Source organism: Lathamus discolor, chromosome 7, assembly GCF_037157495.1.
Source record: "Lathamus discolor isolate bLatDis1 chromosome 7, bLatDis1.hap1, whole genome shotgun sequence".
Lineage (NCBI taxonomy): Eukaryota > Metazoa > Chordata > Aves > Psittaciformes > Psittacidae > Lathamus > Lathamus discolor.
Genome location: NC_088890.1, coordinates 19,008,095 through 19,032,174, shown reverse-complemented (window position 1 = coordinate 19,032,174; position 24,080 = coordinate 19,008,095). Strand labels below are relative to the sequence as shown.

The following is a 24,080-nucleotide window of genomic DNA, read 5'->3' as shown; positions in this document are numbered from 1 at the left end:
TATTCTGTATTAAACTTATAATGCTGACATTTAATGACCAGTGTCTGTAGAAGTGTTGTACTCCACTGTACATTAAAACAATCCTCATTAAAGTGTTGGAAAACAGCAAGAATATGACCAATAAGGTCAAGCACAGGAATAGTTATCTATCTTTAATAGTTATCGTTGTTATTTTGCAGAGACATTTTAATATTAACATACTCTGAAAACATGCATTGTATGCAATAACTTTATTAGGATCAAATAGATATCACAATATAGATTCATCCACTGAGTAGCCATAAATTGGTTACAACAATCATGGAAGAGACTAAGCTGTTTTAAGCTAAGATGCTTTCAACATTACAGCTCATACAATAAGATTATATACTGATACACTTTGATTAAGAAATGCAGATGATCAGTTTTGGTTAGTATATTGTGCTTTAGGCTTTCATTTGTGTCAATGCATCTCATAAGCTGTAGTGAGGAAGGGATGAATTTCCCAGGTAGAGATCCAAATGGGCTACAATTCTGGCTTTGGCTATTTTAGGATGAGTTCCTCTGAGCCTGGGTTATTTGGTCAGTCCAGTTACATTCTGCAGTAGCACCAAGCTAATGCTCAGAGCAGCAACCTAACAGAGGGAGATCTGACAATCTTCGAACAGCATGGATAGAAAGGTTTTGTTATTATAAGAGGGCATAAAGGAATATATATGCTTTCTAAGGTCACAACAATACATGTGCTTTGCATGTTTTGCTGTATTAAGCAACAGGGCATTTTCACATAGATTTGTATACTGATATCTGCACCTCTGTTATCTTAGTTAAATAGATACCTTTGTAAACATATAACACAGTTACTTGGTCCTTAATTCTCCACAGCTCACGTTAAAAGATTCACAAAACATCCATAGAAATAGTGATTTTATAGAATGAATACTTAGCTGAGTTAAATGGAATAAACATTGGTCAGGTACCATATATACTACTGAATGCTATTTCAAGGAAAAACATTTTAGTTACAAAGCATTCAGAACTTGGGTAAGCCATATATTCAACTCTGCAAAATATATATAAAAGATGCATACTTGTTTTAAACATACATTTAACAAAATGTAGTGGCAGAAGTCGAGAAGTTCCATTTACACAGTCCAGACATTTGGTAGTATGAAACTGCTTATCCATGCACTGCATTACAGATGTCTCAGATAACTGAAATGATAGTGCAATCTTCTGAACCCAAAAGGTATAACCAAAACAAACGCTCTGAAGAGTCACAAACAGGCATTTTTGAGAATTTAGGTGCAATGTTACATGCATGGATATACAGAATAATCCGTAGAAATAATAGTGAAACACTCTTGTTTTTCACCAAAATGCAGAAGGAAATTCAATTTTATTATGCATATTAAATACTACAGACTTGAGGCTACAAAATGCTTCTACCATCTCAACACATACAAAACTACCATAAAGTTATCTCTACAGTACATACTACAAGACTGACTTCAGGTCACCATCAGCGTTGAGCATATGCCCTGTATCTGGCTAGTCAGGGTTAGAAAAGGCCATCTCCAGCCCACTGGCCACCTCAGGATGTAGGCTTAGACCTTCCATCAACATTAAACACCATGTTGTAGTATTAATTTATGTAAACCCCTTAAAAACCTGGGACCACTGAAACTTCAGACCTTTTAAACTCTCTACGCATGAGGGATACAAGAGCTTGTTCTGTGTGAACCCTATATTTGATTAGCGAAGGAGGTTGGCCCACTCTGGCCATAGCTCTGGGACTGACCATATTCACCCACCTGGCTGTAGGAGCCCGGCTGGTTGTAGCCACCAGCTGGCCCGTAGCTGTCTTGGTTGTAGCCACCTTGGTTATAGCCGCTGGATTGCTTCTCCATGGTGTCCTGAGCATGCCGCTGGCCCGAGGAATGCCAGCCTGTCTCCTTAAACACAAACCAAATGTTGCCTGCCCAGAGGATAAAGTTCAAGAAGCCAAAGACCTAAGAGGGAAGAAGAGGAGCTGGTCACCCAACAGCCAGGGTCTCACAGCCCAGCCTAATGTTATGGACCTGCACCATACTGGGAGAAGTAAGTGCTGCTCCGACTTCACCCTTTGCCCAAAACACGCTGGAAAATCTTTTCAGCTTTGGAGCAAATTCCCAAATTCACTTCCCTTAACTGTATCTTACGGGTTTGATTTCCTTTTTGCTTCCATCAAAAAGTTGAGGTTTTGTGTTTGTAAACATTATCTAGTTTAAAGAAACTATGGAAAGATAAAATAGAAGGAAAATAACTTTAAAGTGAGATATTAATCCATCAGCTGCCTGGAGGGCCTTGTTGTGGGTGATTTCTTTTTAAAAATTCTAAAGATCAATTTTTTTGTTGATTTTCAAGGATTTAGAAAATTTTAGGTACAAAACCTTCTCAGGGTTTGCAGGAGTTTCAGACTGCCTTCCAAAGTGTTGCAGGGAACAAGTTAAAAGCAGACAGGCCACCCAATGCACTTGGACAGACACTTTGCTTTCTCCCCATCCCAACCCTGCACGCTCATCAAACTGCTGCTCCACAGCAGATGGCTCTAATGAGTCAAGCTCTGCCTTTCTCTGCAACAAGACTGTACTTCCAATTAAATCATGGCAGCTAACTGACACCAGCTGATTTAGGTCAAAACATGAGTAAAAGAGGGGAAAACACATTTGCAAGGTAAGGGTGAAAAGTAGTGGTCAAAGTCACTTACAACCGAAGTATTGAGGCTTGACATAACAGGGCTGCGAACAGGCAAGCATTTGTTGGACTGCTGTTTGCAGGCGGACATCAGCAGCAGCACTTCTTCTGGGTCGGTTGCAATCTTTACATCAGACAGTCCTTTAGCCCAAGCAGATGAGCTCACTAACCACAAGAATGAGAAGACCACTGTCACAATGAAATCCTAAAAGACAAATTAGTTAGAAGCATTATACTGGTGTGTCCATGAGGAAGAAAAGAACATTAAAAATCACCAGAAAACCGGCAGCTTGCATCAGAGGAGACAAAAGAAAAACAAGACCAAGAGCTTGTTATTTTGTGGAAGGTTGTGATTTATTGTCATCATTTACAGAGATGATTTTCAGAAGTGCTAGATGTGCCTGATGGAACAGAACCCTTTGGCTACCATTTGCATCTCCGGCCTTGAGCCACATTCCCACAAACATGTGGCTGGTACCCAGGATGCTGCGCTGCCCTGGAAATTTGGCTATTCACAGCACCTGGCTGATGAATTGGGATCAGTTAAAAAATATAGATGCCTGGGAAGGAGCTGGGACCTTGTAATGGCTGGCTCTCTCCCTGGGTGCTCCTACAGACATCCAGGGTGGGTTTCCAATAGGAAACATTTCCATCTGTGGCAGCATCCCAGGGAAAACCTGAAACTGGCTAATCCTCAGCGACCAGATGAGGAGTTTTCTCACAGCTACAGGTAAGGCCAAATGTCCCTGCTTCACTAGCCGTGCAGCCACTAATCATCACGAGTGAACGTATAAACAGGGAGACTTGCCAAGCACAGAGACTCCTCAGCTCCTCCCTGTCCTGGTAAAGCATTTGCTCCTGATTCTCATCCATGTGAAAAGAGGGGAGAAGGGGTGGTAGGCCCTCAAGGATCCAGAACCCCCAAGCAGCTCTGCTCTGAACCACTCTGCTCACTTTTCCCTTGAAAGACTCTCAGGAGCACACACAGGCATAAACTTCTCCCTGTCTTAGCCAGAACAAGTGGCCAAGTGACACTGTTGTTGTGTGGGTTTGGGGGGAAAGGAGGGAGGAGGTGTGATTTTTCAAGCTTTCTTGTGTCTTGCTAAAACAGAAGAGCCTTTCTGCTGTCATATTTCATCCCATCTGTCAGCCCACAGCAGATGGTAGAGGTGCCAAAGTCTAACGTACCACTAACTGCATCGCTGCGTCTTGATATCCCACCTCCCATGGGGGCTGCTTCCCCTTCCCCCTTACAAAGTGAAGGTGTACACGGAAGGAAGAGAAAACATTCATTAAGAACATAGCATTTTGGGTTGCTAAGCAGAGAAATAAGTGATCCCTAGGAAGTACTCTCATCTTCTACAAGAGCACCTGACATTTGGGGAAGGAACTCTCCACAGCACTGCAGGAACGGAGGACATGAGCCTCTGTCATGATGGAAGAGGCACCAGTCAATAAACCAGCCGCACAAGCAAGCCATGAACAAAGGATTTCTTTGCTCACGCAGATGGGATTAAATTAACTGTGCTTGGATGCTTTCCCAAAGGATACATCCTTCTCTTTTAACAGTGCCACAACTCTTTTTCTGCAGGCTTGTTTCTGCCACCAAGCCTTGAGATCCTCTGACCTCCCTTCACGCTGCCCAAATGGGCTCTCTTGAAGAGCGTGAAGTCTAGGAGCTGACAACTATCCTAACACCCAAAGAGACCCTGTGTAGGCAGAGGCATATAGCCCAAAGTAATTATTCTTCTTAGGGAGATTTCCAGCAAAAGAAATTATTGTATCTTATATGTCCTGGCAGCAACTGACTGAGAAACAGCGTCCTAGAGGCAACTGTTCTATTGCAAACATTTCCTAAATATTCCAGCTGGTAGAAACACCAGGTATTCACTGAATTGTGGATTATGATGGGATACCCTTTGTATTTGCTCTGAGGCTTGACATGTTATGGATGTCAAGCCCTTGTACAGGCTCTATTGATACAACAGAGAGGCACACACCAGTGTTCTGGAGAATACATTTTTTAAATGCCAAGCGATTCTCCCTCGATGCCACCTCGCTTTCAGACTCTGCCAGCTAAACCAAGCTCTGCAGTCAGTGCATTGGCAACAACAATAAAATAAATGCTGAACAGCAGGTAGAAATTTGAAGCGGAGACAAACCGACCCAAACTAACAGTGTAGGAGCTTGAACTTGCTAAACAGAGGGAAGTTTTAAAAGTCAGCAAAGCTCTTCAAGCAGGAGACAGCAGCAGGTGTTTACCAGATCCTCACCCCATGCTGGTGACGTATTTGCACAACTCATGGCACAAATGACTACCATTTGCAGGAGTCCCTCACTCTAACTGCTAGTAGCTCATGTCTCTGCTAGAAACACCCAATGGCACTGGGCAGTTGAGGGGCTGGTCCTAAACAGACTAAGTATTTTGTGTTATTTCTCCATCTCATCTCATCCTCTAGCCTTCTGCTGACTTCCTCTGCTCCCCTGCACCAGGGTGTCCACACAAAACCTAACCCTGACCAATCTACCTCTAGTTTCCCTGTTTGAGAACAGATCAGAGCCTTGGAAAAAGGTCCCTGCTCCCTGGGGGCCGAGATAAGCCCTTTTATACAGGAACACCCCAAAACCGTGAAGTCTGGCTGGGTGCAAGATGCACACTAAGCCAAATGGGAAAGATCACACATATGGGACTTAGAGAAGAAACCATGCAGCCTGTCCACTAGCTGGCCAACAGCTGATCAAGAAGCTAAATTTAGATTAGAGGGATATTTAGATATTGGGTATGTTTGGATTAAATATTAGGAAGAGGTTGCCCGAAGAAGCTGTGCCTGCCCCATCCCTGGCAGTGTTCAAGGCCAGGTTGGATGGGGCTTGGAGCAACCTGCTCTAGTGGAAGGTGTCCCTGCTCACGGCAGGGGTTTGGAACTGGATGAGCTCTAAGGTCCCTTCCAACCCAAACCAGTCTGGGATCCTGTGATTCCATAGGTCAGAAAGGCCAAAGAAACACCAGGATTTTTCCCACAGGTGCTCTCACCAGGGCTATGTAGCTGGACTCAGGCTCTTGAAGGATTTATTCCATCTCCTGTGGGCTGTGCAAGAAGCAAAATCTGACTACAGCAAACTTGTGTCTTCCTATTTATTTCAAAAGTTTGCTAACCTTCAGCTTTGGCTGGAACTTGAACCTCTCTTGTTTTCAAGTGGGTTTGCGTTTCTGGCTGAACATTTTCACAGCTCTGGGTGGAACAGAGTTACAAGATAATGACATGCTGAGAATAAAAGCGAATTTCAAGCTAAGTTGTTCTGTGGCTTAATGTCTATCTGGGGGATTTCTCTTGGTAATTAAAGCCAGAGTGTCTGCATACTAAACCAAATCTTGCATTTGAATGTTTAATAACCCTATAGCATGGGTGAATTTTCTTTTTCCTTTGGAACAAAGTGATTTTTGTAGTTGCTCTCTTGAAATGGTGTCTATAGATCTCTTCAGCGTGTATTGTTGTACAGTTAAGCTACACTCCTAATTGCAAAGTTCCTTTCTCAGATCTCAGCTGGGATACTTTGGTCTGCCTACAGGTGCCTTTGGGAAGGAGGCAAAATAGGAGAATGTAGGAGAAAGAAGAAAATAAGATTTAAAATATGCTGAATACCCCGAAAGGGAATTTTTAACAGCCCGAAGTGTGTCTAACAAAAAAAAAAAACCCAAAACACTCCTGTTGCCTTTTTCAAGTTGAAACTTGCTATTACTGAGTTTGCCAAAAATGACTGCTTGAAAGAATTTCATATATTATATGCCATAGTATAGAACTGTGAATGCCTTTTCTTTTCATGATGACTAAAGCATTTCTCCCCGCTATCAAGCTAGCAGCTTTTGCAAAACGCCTGTCTCTGGAGGCGCAGACACTTAAGTCTCCTAAGCACAATTTCGGATCCCCGGTGTCCAACACAACCTCACCCAGCCAAAAGCATCTGCAGAAGCTGTTTGCTCACTTGGAAAGGGGATGTGTTTCACCCGCTCTGAGCTGGTTGGTGGATTCAGCAACCCCCAGTGTGCTGTAATACGGGTCCCTGCATGCACTCCATGCCCTGCTCTCCCTCCCAGCCAGAGTGGCCCAAGTTTGGCATGACAACCCTGGGCTGTTATGCTTGAAAACATGCAAAGCCTCCGCTCTGGCCTGGCTGGAGGGCCCTGGCATCCCTGCAGCACTTGCCTGCCCTTGTCCCTCGCTCTACTGCAGTTGCTGGCTCCATAACTGGCTTCCACACAGGGCTGTCAGTGCCTCTCCACAACATTTCCATCCACTAATGTTCATGCTACAAAACCTTTTCATGTGACAAAACCCTCTCGTGCATTCACAGCAAACAAGCGAAGAAAGCAGAAGTCCAGAAACTCTCCTAACCAGAGCATGCCTAGCCCAGCAGCACTGCCAACAGGTTTCATGGAGAGCCACACAGGAACAGAGGGAGTTTTCTTTACCCCATCAAACCCAAACTGCTCAGAAGAGCCATTTCCACAGTCCAAACTGACCTAAAAATTCAAGAACAACCCCAGTGAGAGCCACAGTCCCGGCCCCCACCTGGGAAAGTGGTCAACAGCAGGCTCCTGCAGGCAACTGCAGAATGCAGAAAGCGCCTTCCTACAGTGGCATTTTAGCTCTTTGTTGGTCTGAACAAGGTCCCACCCCAAATTTTCTGCTGAATGAAGCTTTGGAGGAATTACATGGTTATTGCAAGTATTGCATGACCCTGCAAGCTTGCTTCTGGCAACGATGTGCAGAGCCCTTTGGGAGGCACCAGCATCCACAGCAAGGTCACTGTGGTTTTGTTTCAGAAAGGAGATGAAAACAGTGGGCTGAAACAGCTCTTTGAAATGCAAAAAATTAGTCAGATTATTATAATTTCATTTTTCAACTGCAAAGCATTCAATCTGCTTTTACAGGTGGCTCTTTATTCTTTTCCTATTTATTGTCTGGAAAGCTGGGCAGAAGGGAGGAAGCAAAAGATGTTTAATCAGAGGCATCTCCAAAGAGCAGGCTAGAAGTGTTCTTGGCTCACTTGGTCCACAACATATGTAAAAGAACTCAACGCTTTTTTGCTTAATGTGATAATTCACAGGACTCCAGATGCAAAGAGATCTCATCTTACGTGTAAGCATCTTTATACACTGTAAAAATGAGATTCTCAAGAAATCGCTATAAAAATGAAACACCTCTTTTCAGGGCTATGTCAGTCACTTTGCTGAATCATTTTATGCTTTTATATTAATTGATTGGAATACAAGTAAAGTGCTTTGCATTATGCACGAATGCATGTGTTTTTTTCATGGCTAATCTATAACTTCCCAAAGACAAACCTGAAGGAACATAGAGTTTCAGAGCGTGGGTTTTAAATGGAGCATATGAGGTACAGAAACTATGGAAAAAGTAAGAAGGCTGAGTGATGGGTGCACATTGCTGTGACTATTCTCTCCTTTATTTTTGCCACTCCAGAGATATATGGAAGCATCTTCCTTTGATCCACTAAAACTTCAGCACAGGACTAACTGTTGGGTTGGTTACTCTCCACTTGCAAGCAGCTGCAAACATGCAGATCCAAAGCAGGGCATCAAGACAGAGGTGCTTGGGGTGGCAGTCCCAGGGTGCAGCTCATCTCTGCTCTCATTGCAAACCAGCAATGTCTCTCCTGGATACGTAGTGTTACACAAGTGGAACCCAGTTTCTGTTGGTCTGAGAGATGCAGATACACTGAAAATGGATGAGGTTTTGTACATCACATTCATTAAAATTAAGTTGCCATCTCCAATTAATTTCTTTAAAAAGTTTCTGGCTCATTAGCACTGATCAGTCATTTGCGAGCTTGCACTTGTCCCCACAGCTCCCCACTGTACACAGTTGTTGGGCAGGAGCTTGTAACTCAAATCTCAGCTGCGGTTTGCAGAGCTCAGAAACACATTGCACATATCTATTAGGTGTTTAATCCCTGGTAAACTGCTCCTTGCTCCTTTAGAAATCGGGAATAAAGGTCCTCTCTAATGTTTCTCTAGTATGGACCCCCTCGAATGATCACTCCATGGAGCCAGCGAAGCAAGCAGAGAGCACACATGGCAAGAGCTTGGTGCTGACAGCCCTATAGGAAAGGAAGACTCACACCTCCATCACGAATGAATAGCACAACAGAGACCCTCTGTGACCAAAAGGAAAACTTTTATCCCCAAAACCTTGCAGGCAATGTTAGCAACAGACACGGCTCCCTGCACAGTGAATAAAACACGCCAGTGCCATGCGAACAGCCATGGAAAGAGTTAATGCCTTCTCCTGCTGGAAATATTGCCTTGCCATGATGTCTCACTTCCCACCGAACATTAAAATATTTTTCCACAGTTAAAGTGATGCTTTGGTGAGATCTCAGCACATGCAGTTGGATTTCCCTATGTCATATACATCAAACAAGGTAAACCTGAGACATTTGTGACTGGAATTTTCTCTTTCTCGTGATTTTGTGGTCATTAAATTCTTTATAATCATATATTCTGCATCCAGCTGGTTGCGCACTGATGGTCCTCGCAGTGCCTGTGCAAGGATTTTTTGGATAAAGACATAAAATCTCAAGTGAAAGGTTTTCTTTCCTCTCTCCTCTGCTCCTGTCATACTCGTTCAAATCCTGAAAATTCATCGGGAGGAAAGGCAGCCAGCTCTGCAAGGGTGCCGCTTAAAGGCAGATGTCGTCCCAGACTGAGCATATCAAGCCAAAAGGAATCACAAGGCTTAACATGGGAATGGCTTTAAATATGAAATTGTGGTCGGTCATTGCCACAGAAGCAAGGAAAGATGAAACTATCATCTTCTAGCTCTTCACTGAGGGTGAAAGAACGGTAGTCTGGAAATGAAACTGCATGAAGCGCGGATCCCTCCTGCTGATGAAGGAGTGAGGGCTGCCCAGCCTCCTGCACTGACACATGTTGGGAGTGCTGGCTGGGCTCATGCAGGCACAAAAGCATCTCAGATTTCTGCAGCACTTGTCTTTGGGAGGGACAATCTCATGGGTGAGACATACTCACACTTCTGATCCGATACATGTGTGATCTTGCTGGGTACGTCAGCTCAGTGTAGCATCTGCTTGGAGCTGGGGGATGCATCGCCTGCCTCCCTTGCACAACACATTGCATCCCTTAGGTGATGCCTGCAGCCATGGGAAGCTGGGTTTCACTCTGAGTTTCTCTTGACTCTTGAATTCCTCCAGGCTACAGCTGCTTGCTCTGGCTGGGGCTCTGGGTTTTCCCTGTATCTCTACTGCACAGTAGGACTCACACCCTCTTCCAGTCAGGCTGTGGTGCCACAATCACTTCACTGGGCAGTGAGACCAGCAAGGATGTGGCCCAAATGAAAAGGGGGCTTTCTCCTAAAAATACCCAACATGACAGAGCTGGCAATACAAAGGAGTTGCAGATGGGACTCTCCTCCTGGCAGGCATGGGCTGAGCGTTACCCTCAGCCACTTCCCAACACTACTCATTGTCAAGAGCTGCGTTTACTGCAGGACAAACTCAGAAGCATCTTTTTATTCTGAAGAAGTAAGGTCATTTAGGCTTGGTTTAGAAACTGGGAAATTGCAAACAGAGGCTTTGGTAACAGACGCTCGTTAAATTTAACCTGTAGATTCAATTACAATCCATTATACAGAACAAATTAAATCAATGCCACGTTAATGCTGTCACAGACTGCGCCGTGCATCCTGTGACAAGCATGACTGCAGCAGCTGTATCTGGAAAGTCCTAGACAACAGCAAATGGCCACATCATAATCTGACATATTTGCATTATTTTTTCTGTTGATTTTTCTTCTATTGCTTCACCAAATGACGCGGTTGGTCAGAAGAAAGAATTATTTCCTGCAAGAAAATTAAAATGGCAGATCTCTGCAACTAATTCTTTGATGAGACAGTTTGAAATGAGTTATTACTTGATATTAACTGCAACAAGCAGAAGCAAGCCACTTTATTTATTGCTTCCGTAGGGACCCCTTTATCTTGCTTGTTCTACCTCTCCTCTGTGAAGATTTCCCCTCCTTTCCTCACTATTTTCTAGAGAGAGAGGAAAGGTCCCAACAACCCCCAAAATGAAGAGGATTAATTTCCTTTGATGTGGAATGGGAATTTTTCCTTCTGTAACAATTCATCAGTTTTTAATTATGCAAACTTAAATAAAACAATTTACATCTCCTTGCAGCAGGAAAATCTTTCCCTCAATACCCTGTGCTAAGATTAGCTCCCTACAGTTAATTCTTTCGCCTATTGCTACTGCTGCTATTTCCTTTAACAGGTACAGCCTTTCCGAGCTGGTGACTTATTCGCCTTTCTGTTACTTTCCTGATGCCCTTTATCAGTGGCTTTCAAGCACTTAAGGCACAATTCTCAGCCGAATGTCTGCTTTCTGTCAGACATAGACGAGATTTTTCTGAAATCCAGGACTGACTCTTTCCTTACATCAGTGTTCACTAATCTCTCCCCACCTTCTCTTGGAATTGCTCTCTTCACACCAAGACTTCAGAGGAGTATTTCCTCTACCTTAGTGTAACCTCATCCTTGCAATCATGGAGGAGAGGGTTGCCTGTGGAAGGAAGAGCATGGTGCAACCCTACAGCCCACAGATGCAGAGACCTGACCCAACTTCAGTGCAGTGGAGGATCAGCACCCAGCCCTGAGCAGCTGAGCAAGACAGGGGTGTATCATGGGGTGTGATGCACTGACAGGTAATGAACACCTAGAACAAAATAGCTCTCACTGGTTTTACAGTCTTGATTTATGAGAAAACAAATGCACAGTGGCACTTGCTTTTTTACAGAATCATATTACAGACTGGTTTGGGTTGGAAGGGACCTTAAAGCTCATCCAGCTCCAACCCCCTGCCATGGGCAGGGACCCCTTCCACTAGAGCAGGTTGCTCCAAGCCCTGTCCAACCTGGCCTTGAGCACTGCCAGTGATGGGGCAGCCACAGCTTCTCTGAGCAGCCTGCGCCAGCGCCTCAGCACCCTCACTGAAAAGAACTTCTACCTTAAACTGTTTTTATCACGAGCCTTCAGGCACCAGTAAAAAGAAAAATAAAGGCACAAACAGCTGCAGGTTGATGGGTGCATAGAATGGTAACTGGAAAATGAGCAGCCTCATAAACAAGCACAGAGACACAAATGTGCTGGGAGCTCAGTGTAATATCGGAAAACCAGCCACACAACTCTCCAAAGCAAAATAATCTGGTTGAACCCAGCAATAATAAGCAATAAGCAATCTCCGTGGCTAGGCTTTGGTCAGGGGCATGGTTTCATTTGTCTGCTGGGCTGATGCCCAAGATCTCCTCTTCCCTTTTTTCCCCACCTGTGAAGCTCTGCTGTCACAGACACATGGCTCAGACCCCAATCATGCCACCACGCACCAACTGTTCATTATTTGTGTGAACTTCACTGCAGGCAGTAGGAGAGAAGCAGAGAATCCCACAAGTACATACAAGTTTAGGAGTAAATTTGACCGGCATATAGTTTCTGTTACCCTGTTAAAAGCTCAAATCACCATTAAGATAAAAAAACCCAACAGGTGAATGCAGAGATGCGTTGGGCATTGGGCCACTGGAATCTCCCAGACCCCACCAAAAAAAGCAAAAGGTTAAGACCTACACCAGAAAACATTGCAAACGCACACTTACAATGAGAGGGCCTCTGTTGTTTTCACGGTACTTGTTCTGGAAGAAGATATAAACCACGGTGGCAGCCAGCGAGTAGAGGAAGGCAAAGACTGCAATGGTGACAAAGAACTCTGCTGAAGAGGAGAAGTCCCCTATCAAGGAGAGCCTTTCTCGGCGCTTGCCTTCACAAGTGGGAGCATCGAAATTCACTTGATGCAACCTGGAAAACATCCCAAAGAGCAGCAGGTGAAGTATAGAAAACGGAATCCTGTCTCAAGAGACATAAATACTCTTGCTCTGCTCTCCCAGTCTCATTCCCAACGCACATTGATCTCCTGCTTGAATAACTGGCCCTGTAAGTTGTCTTGTGGGCTGTGCTTTTCAGAGCTGCTTGCACACGTGAGGTTACTTCCATGTGAGCATCTAGGTGAGACTGAGGACCTGAACACATCTTTTGATCAACCTCAGAGGAAAGCTGATGTTCCAACAGCTTGGTACAACCCTCCCCCCATTCCTCTCTGGGGTTTTACCATGGCAACAACTGAAAAAGGATAACATGAGACATTATTTGATTCTTGAATTCTTACAATCAAGGCAGCAGAAGACAAGTCTTATCCTCTAACCTAGGCCCATGAGATGGCTGTGTTTGGAAGTTCAAGACTTCCTTGTGTAAAATTGCCTAGTGTTCCTGTTAGCCCACGGGGCTGTGAGCCACGCAGGGCTTCTACATTAAAAGCTTTTAAATCCAAGCTGCAGCAGAAGTATGCAGCTTGGGTCAAAGGAACAGTCCACATGCCCTGGTTTAAGTAACCAAAGCACTAATATTTTGAGCCCAAACACTCGCAGTGTTTGCAATCAGTGACCCAGCTAATAGATCTGTGGTTCTGTTCGGCAACTCCTGCCAAACCCTTTTTGCTGCTGTAATTCTAATTTCTGATTTAGAAAGGGAATCCTTGGGGGAATGCTTGTTGCACAGCCCAGATTAGCATCAGTGGGGACATGGGTCCCAAAGAGGGATCACACTGTTCTGCCCCACACAGGGGATGAAGCCAGCAGCAAGTTAACAGCAGCGATTAAAGAAGTTATGATCTGATGCAGAGAAAGGATGAGGCCTCCTGGGAAGCATTCGTCTGATCAAGGGCAATTACTGTGTGCAACAGCAGGCCATGAATATACGACTAAATAAAAAGTTAAGTCCCTTGAGGAAAACAAAACACCCGCAGTAGAAATCGCAGAAGATGGATTAATGGACACTGGAGGATTGCATGACTTTCTGCATTTCCTGGTCCAGACTAAATGTACCCAAACACATAGGCAGAACCTTTTCATCAGCAGCTGATGCATGATGTTAGTTATTTGTTTCAGGCATTTTCTTCCCTGAGCTTCTGTCGCTATAATAAGCGGTGGGATGAAAACATGGGAAGAGTCTGCCTTGACGGTGGAGATGAGCGGTGACTGAGTTGCCTCCCCTCTGTGAACCCAGCAAACTCTGAACACACAAAAGACTCTAATGCTCATGATCAGGCAGTTTCCTGACTTGGTTTCCAAGCTTCCTGGCATCAGTGCGCACATGCTTTTTGTCAGGGCTTATTGTTCTTTCCTACAGGGCGGGGGAGAAAAGGGTAGTAAGAATTCCTAGTGCCTGTCATGCCAACTTTGCAGCCTGGAAAGAAAGTTGTTTAGTTTTACCCATCAGCAGGATTACGGGAAGATTTGAAACACATGATTTGCATGGTCTGAAAAGAAAACTTTCTCTGCTTTCCTCATGCACAGCTGCTTGGGCGCTGTATTGACACAGAACAAAACTGGGAACCTCGCTGGAGACCCCTTGAAAGCAGTGGCATGGTCTTGTGTGGACCAGTAAGAAACTTTGCCCCATCCCTCTTTCCCCCTGGGGATGCAATGCTGTGCAGCCAGCGGCTGAGCTCATGGTCCTCTTTAGGTCTCTCCAGGGTTTGAGGCTGGGTTTAAGCCAGGCTTCACATCCCGCCCAGCCCATCTCCCACTGGGATGATACCTGTGGTAGTGTCAGAGCCAGAGCTGGGGACCGTGCTGTGCTCCTACCCAGCAGCAGAGCCAGGGTCTCCGCATCAGCCCAGACTTTGCAACTCAACACAAAGGCCTTCAAGATCAGGTGGATTTTGTTTGTTTCTTTCATTGTTGGTTGTTTTTCTCCCTCTCTAAAACTACCAAATGCTTAAGTTGTATTTTCCAGTTCTTAAATAATTAACCAGCTTTGCAGTGTTTGAACAGCCATGCTCAGGTACCACAGCTCCTTTTTAAGGTCCCACTGCAGCATGTGGGATGTGGTTTATGTTACCACCTCATACTGCAAACAGGCTTTAGAGAATTGCTCTGGTCCTCACATTCCTTGCACAAGCACTACAGAACTTGGCTGAACTATATTACATACAATTTGTTTGCTTTGGGGGAATTAAAGAACAAAACCCAAGGCAATTCTGCATGCATTTTATGAAGTGTAAAACGCATCTTTAGGGTCTTGTTTCTTCCTTACCCCACGCCCCCCTCGGAGTCTTGAAACAGCCCACCGGGCAGCACATGGTATTACAAGTATCAATTCAAACTGCTGCACATAAAGATGAAATAAATAACGTAAGGAATGTTTCTATCTGGATTTAGACTGGGAGTTGCTGCCCACCCTCTGCCTGGCCCCAGCCGCATCCTGTCTAATCACCAACAACCCACCAACCTTCCTGCAACACAGTAAACTGAGACCAGTTTGCTTTTCTAGTTCCTGTTTCTCCAATTGCACTTTAGCTCTGAATCATGATAAGCCAGAAAAAAAAAAGATCATATATTAACACCACATTTGTATCTTCCCAGCAGTGTTTCTACGGCCAAGCATCTGTCAGGAATTCCAGATCGCAGAAGCCTTCTTCCAGCAAGTTATTTTTATTCACTTGCTCTTTCTTTTTTGATTCCCCTAGCCTCTAGGAGGATGTGCTGCAATCAGTGCCTCTTGTGGCCGCCTCACCTCTGCCCAAACAACTGAGATCTCAGTTGTGCAAAGGGCCCCTGAAATAGACCATGACTCAGAACTGGGAAGAGGAGATGTGGCAGGGAAGAGAGGTGAGTGAGCCAAGCCCTGGGGTGGTTAGGGTGGATGCTAACTTTGCAAGATACATTTGAAAAGTTTCCTTAAAGCAGGGGAGGATCAGTGACAGAAAATCCAGTCTCACCGATCAAAGCCTCTTTGATCTGGAATGACATCTCAGGGAGAAACTGATTTCTCCACTGATGTTGCTCAGTCAGCCTTTCTTGGGGCAGGATGGCTTGGTGATGACTCAGGAAAACTAATTGCCTCTACCTCTGTTTCCTGCTTTTGATGCAGGACTACCTTTTCTTTCTCTTACTTCCTGACTTCTTTAACCTCCTCCTATCTCCCATACTTTACACCTCATCTTTTCCTTCAAGTCATCCTTGGCCAATGTCTTCCTTTGGTTGCTTTTCTTACCTCCAGCACCATCTCTGCCTTTCACCTTTGCCTCTCCAGCTGCTAAACAAAGGCAGGAGCCCCAGGAGTGACTCTTGGTTGACACCTGAATAAGATTGCTGGGCTGCATTAGCAGAAGTGATTTTCAGTGAGTGATGGACAATGCAAGTAAGGAGAACTTCAGTGATAAATCTACCTAATGAGGGGAAAAAAGTAATAAAAACCTTTCCCTCATCCAAGTTCCTCAAAAAAAAAAAAAAGCTGGAAGGTGCTTTTTCCCTTTTTAATATCATTATTAATTCAGAAATAAAGTTGATAACTCCTGAATGTGACTTGTACCCCTCACTCAGCAGAGCAGCACTGAGGTTGTGCTTGCTGCTCATCGCTACTGACACTGTCCCCTTCACCCACCGAGTCTGTTACCCAACAGCAGCCGTCATTGTCAAGCCATCCAGGTCTGAATCCCTTCAACTACAGTCGAATCTGAAGCAAGTCCAAAGGCAGTCAAGTTTCACTGATGAAGTCACAGTAATTAAGGGCTTCTGAGGTTTCTCCTACCATTTGGCAAACTTTCCGTTGCCGTGGGAAATATGATGACAAGACAGAGGTATTGTCTAGCTTGACAAGATCAAAAGAGGGCAGGAATGTTTTACACTGGGAAAAAAATAGCATTTCTACATTGTTCTACAATAGCAAAGAGCAGTTGCATTTTCAGACACTAATTACCCTCGCTCTGAAAACAATACATCCAGCCAGACACACTGAACAAAGCTACAGCTGTTACAAGGGAGCGGGGGAGCAGAAGCTCTGCTCTCACTGTGTAAATGGGAAGTTGCCTTTCCTTCCTGAACTACTTTTGCACAGTATTCAAGCCACAATTTGCTAATTATAGCCCCTCTGTTTCTTTTCCAGGCAGCTTACTCCACCTCATCATCTTTGACCACAAAGACGGTCAGAGCCAACCACCCCAAAGACCAGTCTTATCCCAGGCCCCACTCTGCCAGCAGACACAGAAGAGCATGCACCCAAGTGATCTAATCTTGTCTGACTCACAAAACCTCCCCCTTCAGCAGTGCACCAAGGGATTAGACTTGAAACCAACAGAACATGTAATTAATGCCAAGTATGCGCTCAAGTATTATTGATGAACCGGCACAGATTTCCTCTCCTGGGCTTTGATCAGTGCCTGGATTAATAAATGACAGATAAAGCTCTGCCTCCAAAAATTCTCAATGGGGGTTACTGTTTCTCCATTCCTTTACTAGGATGTGGTGAAGAGCAAGCAAAAAAAAAAAAAAAAAAAAATAAAGTCTGTTTTGGCAGGTTGCCCTATTTTCTGAAAATAGCACCTTGTATTCCACCCCCTAACCCATCTACAACGTGCTTGAACAAAATCTACAACACCCACACATGTGCTTGCAAAAACCCAGAGATCCATTATCCTTTCCTTGGGCTTTATTTCCCCCTCGCTTGTTTCTGGTAGTCAAACTGTCAATTGTATTTATTGTCTGTAAAGCAGTGAGAGAAATACACCAGCGGAAATCAGTGCAGGTAGTTCTTGAGAAGGAATTTGTTGTGAAATGTTGTTCCAAATCATAGAATCATAGAACAGTTTGGGTTGGAAAGGACCTCAAGATCATCCAGTTCCAACCCCCCTGCCATGGACAGGGACACCTCACACTAAATCATCCCACCCAAGCCTTCATCCAACCTGGCCTTGAACACTGCCAGAGGTGGAGCACTCACAACCTCCCTGGGCAACTGATTCCAGTGCCTCACCACCCTAACAGGAAAGAACTTCCTCCTTATATCCAATCTCAACTTCTCCTGTTTAAGTTTTAACCCATTACCCCTTGTCCTGTCACTACAGTCCCTGATGAAGAGTCCCTCCCCAGCATCCCTATAGGCCCCCTTCAGGTACTGGAAGGCTGCTATGAGGTCTCCACGCAGCCTTCTCTTCTCCAGGCTGAACAGCCCCAACTTCCTCAGCCTGTCTTCATACAGGAGGTGCTCCAGTCCCCTGATCATCCTCGTGGCCTCCTCTGGACTTGTTCCAACAGTTCCATGTCCTTTTTATGTTGAGGACACCAGAACTGCACACAGTGCTCCGGGTGAGGTATCACAAGAGCAGAGTAGAGGGGCAGGATCACCTCCTTCGACCTGCTGGTCACGCTCCTTTTGATGCAGCCCAAAATAAGAGAAAAAACAATATTTCAAAATGCCGTAGTAAAACGCTGAGACGCACAGGGCCCCTTATAGCAAGTCAAATGCTCCATCGAGGCATAAGAACATGACAGGGGTTTTGCATTCCTTTCTCTGGGATAAAAAGTAAAGGCATTTCTTTTAGTTAGCCCTGGAGACACTGCGACTCCCTTGTTTCAGAGGACTATGCTGATGTGCTGTCACACTGCTGCTTCCAGACAGCCAGTCCCTGGGCACATGCCCCTTCTCAACCTGCCAAATGCGTAGTTTTTCATAGGTTTAGTGGAAGAAGACTAATAAATGGGAGCCTTTCCTCTCACAGCAGAGCACATTCCCATAAGACTTCTGCAGAGATATTACCTGTATGAAGAAAAATACTTTAAAAGTAACCTCGAATACGCAGGTGGATGTAGGAATCTGCCCGAGGAGGAAAGGTCTTTCTTTAAAGGAATTGAGGTCCATTGACTCTCCCAACACTCTTCACAGCCTGTTCTGAAGCAGGAAGCAATGCGCACAGTGCTCCTCACTACAAAGAACATTTGCCCCTGTGATGGACATCCCCATGTGCTCAGTGCTAAATCTGAATCCTGCAGCAATGAAGCCACACTACAAGCTCTCACACACACCACAAACTCTTGCAGAGGGAGTCACTGCTAAGCAGTTGCATCAAGTCCATATTTTATTGCCAATTATATTATAATATTATAATTAGATCTGAATCTTTGCACGCAGGCACACTGAAGCTGTTGAAATTAGTCTCTTTTTGAGGCGGCCAGCCTGTTAATACCACATTTGAACTTCTTGAAGTGATTTCAACCCTTCCAAGCCAAAGAACTGAAGTGTTTAGAGCCCTGGACAGCTATTGTGATGTGATGTGCTTAGCTCAGCAGCTGGACAACAGGTACCACAGAGGTAGCTGCTTCCTGGCCCTTCTACACCTATAGTGCTCTGGCAAAACAAGAGTTGTCTACTCCTTTGTTAACAGCGGCAAGGCTGTTTCTCATCCCAAGGCCTGCTCTCTAACAGCTCTTTTCCCAGGATGAACAAATTACCATGTACTCCAGCATTCCTATCCCCCACCGTTCCCACTGCCCATCTGCCACGATGCACATCCCAGTGCTGCCTGCATATGCCACAGCCATTTGAAGCTGAGAGATGCTTATCAATATTCCCCAAGTATCCCAGCAGTATTCCATACCTCACTTTAGCAGCCCCCAGAAGCAACACCCCTTGAGACTGCCCAGCATCCAAAGATGCCTTCAGAACTCTCCTCTGCTGAATCTCCTCCCCTTTCAGAGCAGCAGCATGTTCATTCCACTTAATCTCTACCCTTACAACATCAACTCGTTTTTCTCTGGAGATAGGAAGCAAAACTAACATTATTCAGCTGACTCAGCAATCTAAGCTTGCTCTTTTGTTTCCTTGCTTTCTAAAGGAAGAAAGAATACAGTGTGCTGATCAAAGATATTTGAAAGTATTTAACGTTGAACCTCTGTTCTCTTAATGAAACCTCTTAGTTTCTTCAAAAAAATATCCCAAAACCCATATCTATCTCGAAGTATTCAACACAACCAGTAGATTCACACAAATATATACTTCATCTTGAACAGATTTATTCCTAACTCCTGTCCTGGACTTTTGTGCATCCTGAAGATCTCCCCTTGGTCACAGCTGCCTTCAGTGGCTTATACCTATCCAAAAGCATGTTCAGAGCAGCATCACTAAAACACCCAGAAGGCACTGCAGGGAAGCTGACCGGGAAAGCTCCAGTAACCTAGATTCTCTTCTGGTTTGTGTCCAGTCGAAATAACAGAAAATATTCTTCCCCTCCCCATAAACATTCCCCCTCCCATGTTTTCAATTTCTAACTTCGCCAGGTTCCCAGCCCTCACTCACACATAGCTGTTGTGCAAACATTTGGCCAATACTATTTCCCTACAGTGCTGTTTTTAATAGGACAAGCTGTCAGCCACAGTTGCTGTCTCAACACCCCACATTGTGTGTGTTGTGCTGGGAGAGGTGGTAATTCCCCCAGCACAGGCAGCTTGGAGAAACAGGCGCATCCTCTGCTCCATCTCGCATCCCTTAACACAGGAGATCAGAGACCCTACAAGGTGCTCAGGTCTCCAGAAAGCTACAAAACCCTTCTGAGGATGGGGTCTAAAGACATTGGAATAGGGACAGCTACAGCAGTGGGGAGGGCATCATAGTCACACCCGCAGCTTGGCATCTCTCTTGCAGGACCCACTCCTAAGGACTGGGTTCGCAAAGCTCTTGGGAAACAGCACACACAACAGCTTCATTGCATTCCTGGAGGAAGAACCATTCCGGATGCGTGCCAGCCCTAGCAATGAACCTCCCCAGACTGTGCACATAGCAGTAGTGCAAACCCTAGTACTCCATCGTAGCACCAAAAAAGAAATAAATCGGCTCATTATAGAACACGCGCCGCCGGGAGTGCTCAGAAAGCTGAGTGGGTGATCCCAACCCCACTTCCAAGCCTACATCCAGACCCAGATTTATCTCCTGAGATATTTTCACAGCTCTTCTCAGAAACACATGCTTTTCCTTGCTCTGCAAGCAGAACACAGTGCTCAAAGGCATGCTCCACTGGTCTTCACAAACTCAGATAACCCCTCAAAATGGGAGCTGGCATTCTTTTTGATACAAATTAGTGGCATTTCTCAGATTTCCCTTCACTGAGCTCTTTTCTTGGAGTGAACCACTTCCTAGTCACTGGGAAGTTTGGTTGCTACCTCTGGAGGAAGGTAACCCTGGGTTACCTTACAACAAGTCATTATGTCAATGGAATGACACAAATTACGAAGCTTGGAAACACCACAAGCATTGCCACATACATAACCGTTCGACATTGGCTGGTCCCACCAGGAGATCCTTATTCAGCCCATAGCTCTTATGTTCCTCCTGCTGCCCTCTCATCTAGACAGGCGCAGGAATCAGCTTCCTGATTAACAAACCCGTGTTAGAACAGAACAAAAGCTTCCATTTAAAGAAAGATCTACAAGAATCGAAAACCCTAGAGATGTAACATAAGCAACAGAAAGCACAAAACAAAGGCCTAAAACACAGCCATTGAGTGTAATAGGACCATTGCTGGGAAGCGGATGTATCGAATCCCTGGGCAGTGCTCTTGTATGGAGAGATGTGAGACTGCTGAGCCCCTTTTTCCTGCACCCCAACATGCTCTGCTGCCGCTCGCATTGGTTCACAACATTTGTGCCACCTCCAATCCACTGTGCCTTCCACAATCAAACAGGCTATGAACACCATGTAAAATCAATCTAAATTCTTGGGCATCATCTGATGCCAGATCTTCTTGGGCATCATCTTCCGCCAGAAACACATGAAAGTATAAATCCTTTGCCCTGTGAGAAGCAGGGTTCACATACAATTAAACTAGGTCTATAAACCCTGAAAGCAGCAATTTTCCCCCCAAGACCAGCTGAGATAAATGCAAGTGCAGTTACGGAAGATACAGCAACTATTTCTTCCTTTGTATCGTATTTAAACTTTAACTTTGTATTCTAATTATAATTTTCCCAAATATATTGTCCTAAGGTACTTAAAGCAATCAAATTAAGTCCTCTGTAGAGTTTTAAGGCATGACACCAATCAAACTCCCAGTCAAAACATTTACATTCCAAGTACACGTTAAATCCTTTTCCCAGGGAGCAGTGAGCAAAATTAAAGGCAGAGCAGCACAAGGGCAGGAGCTAAGGTAGAACTGTGGATCTGCTGTTGGATCTGTGGACAAACTACTGGCCCCTTTATGCTTTAAAACACATAAAGCATTGCTTCTGGGAATCCAAACGAGACAGTGAGAGGTACCTCACATAGTTGGGCTATGCTGGATGGGGTCAGATGCCCACTGTCTCCAGAGTCCATTGAATAAGAAGAAATATTGGAGTCTTGGGTGACATGGTTTAGGTGCGAGGTGTCCCTGCCCAGGGCAGGGGGTTAGAACTGGATAATCTTAAGGTACTTTCCAATCCAAACTATTCTATGATTAAACTCTTGGCAAATAAATTCATGTAGAAGCCATATGTGAGAGCAGACTGTATTCAGTTCCCTATGGTCCTGGGGAAACCTTCAGTGCTGTTACTCAGTGAACGCACATTCAGGAGCAGGGAAAAGGCAAAGGATGGGTTTGATCATCCCCTCATTGGAACCAAATGCCAAACAAAGCAAAGCCAAAGGGTTTCTGCTTTGATTTGTTTCTGTACAGGCAGCATGAAAACGTGGAAAAAGAAACTTGCAAGGGAAGTTGTAAAAAGCCTGCCTTTTAGCAAAAGCCTTTGTGGCAGGCACAGATAAAGCACCATCACCACACAATACCGCAGAGACTAGTCATGAATATATATTAAAAATTCAAATGGTGAAAAAGCTGCATGTTAACAACCCCAAAAGTGACTTCCACTTTAAGAACAAATTCTATCTAGAGTACTAATGAATGAAAAATTTTTCTGTCACCAAAACAGTGTTAAGTATAAAATATAGCTTCTATGAAACAAAATAAGCCCATCTGGATCAATACCATCCAAATTCATCAAGAATCCAATTGTTTTGAGGCCGAAAGAAAATCTTTGTCAAATTGTAGAAGCTTTAAGAAGCAGAACTCCCTTCTCCGCAGCAGACATCATCTCCAGAGAGCTGCTGCCACTTTCCCCTCCCCATTTACTTCCCAGCCAGCTGTGCATCCATGAGCCCTGTGTCCATGCAATGTTTGTGCATGGATGTTCATAACAGAAGACAGCAGCTGACCAGTCTGAAAAGCTGTAAAGACAATCCTCCTCTATGGCCTCAATTCAGCACTCAAGGACACGTTTGCTTCAAGCTTTAAGGGATTAATAACTACAAACTAGAAACTGAGAATACAGAGGATAGTGGCAACTGATAAGACCTCAACATCTGGCTTTGAATAGAAAGAAGGTAGATTTAGATGAACTATTAGGAAGAAACTCTTCCCTTTGAGGGTGTTGAGGCACTGGCACAGGGTGCCCAGGGAAGCTGTGGCTGCCCCATCCCTAGCAATGCTCAAGGCCAGGTTGGACACAGGGGCTTGGAGCAACCTGCTCTAGTGGAAGGGGTCCCTGCCCGTGGCAGGGGGTTTGGACTGGCTGAGCTTTAAGGTCCTTTCCAACCCAAACCATGCCATGATCCTATGATCTGGAAAAGTTATTTTGTGTGCAGAGCTGCTGCCCTGGGACAATCCCACTGACTGGAGCAATCAGCCTCTACCTGATTGTGCAATGGACTGGGGACTTCACAGTTTTACACATATTGGCAGCCAGACCTTCTCCGACTTATTCACGCAGCGTATCATTGCACACAGCCCAACGCACCAGCAACACGAATGAGCAAAGATTTTGCCACTTGTGTAGCCACCCTTCAGCTGTGGCTTCTTGTCTGTGTACAAAATAGCCGACACAGAAGCAAAGCCATTCTGAGCAGCTAGCAAGTTGTGAAGGTGGTAGATATTTCTTCCTTCATACAACACAATGCATCCATTGTGCTACTCAAAGAGAAGAACAAAGATGTGGCTGTATCAGACTGCAGGTAGTTCTACATAAATGTCATGCAGGAACAAAGCGTCAAGTGCCTGGAAGCATCTCCCAGTCCCTCACTGGTGGGAAAAAGGTACTTGCATTTATCCACAGTTTGAACAGAAGTGCAAACCATCAGTAATACTCTTTGGCCAAGTTGCCAATCTTGGTTTCTACAAAGTGGGATTTGAAGACTGTAATTGGGGTCAGGAAGAGACACTCAAAACTAGAAAAGCCACAGTCACCCTTACTTTATCAGTTTTAATCAGACCAGCAATGATTTCATCAAACTCCCTGATAACAGGAATTAAATTGTACATTGTGCTCATAGACAGCCACTACTGCAGACCATGGCTGTTCAAGTACAAAAGCATGGACATTTTCTCCCATTCTACTATCCTCCTGGTCTAAAGATGGTATTTCCAGAGTTAGCATGCTCTTTAGAGACTCATGAATACTGGAGAGCACTGATTTGCAGATT

The 24,080-nt window shown here is 44.8% G+C and overlaps 1 protein-coding gene across 2 annotated transcripts in view; it reads right to left on the bottom strand.

Annotated features, from left to right (window-relative positions):
* Window positions 1–215: 215 nt before the first annotated feature.
* The window catches only part of SYNPR (synaptoporin), a 109,614-nt gene continuing 85,749 nt past the window's right edge, over window positions 216–24,080 (bottom strand). For both annotated transcript variants that reach the window (XM_065687638.1, XM_065687637.1), the window contains 3 exons: window positions 12,401–12,599; window positions 2,729–2,920; window positions 216–1,991 (listed from right to left, as the gene is read on the bottom strand). In XM_065687638.1, coding sequence (XP_065543710.1) covers window positions 1,725–1,991; window positions 2,729–2,920; window positions 12,401–12,599 — 658 coding nt within the window. In that variant the 3' untranslated portion in view covers window positions 216–1,724. The remainder of the gene's footprint in view (window positions 1,992–2,728; window positions 2,921–12,400; window positions 12,600–24,080) is intronic.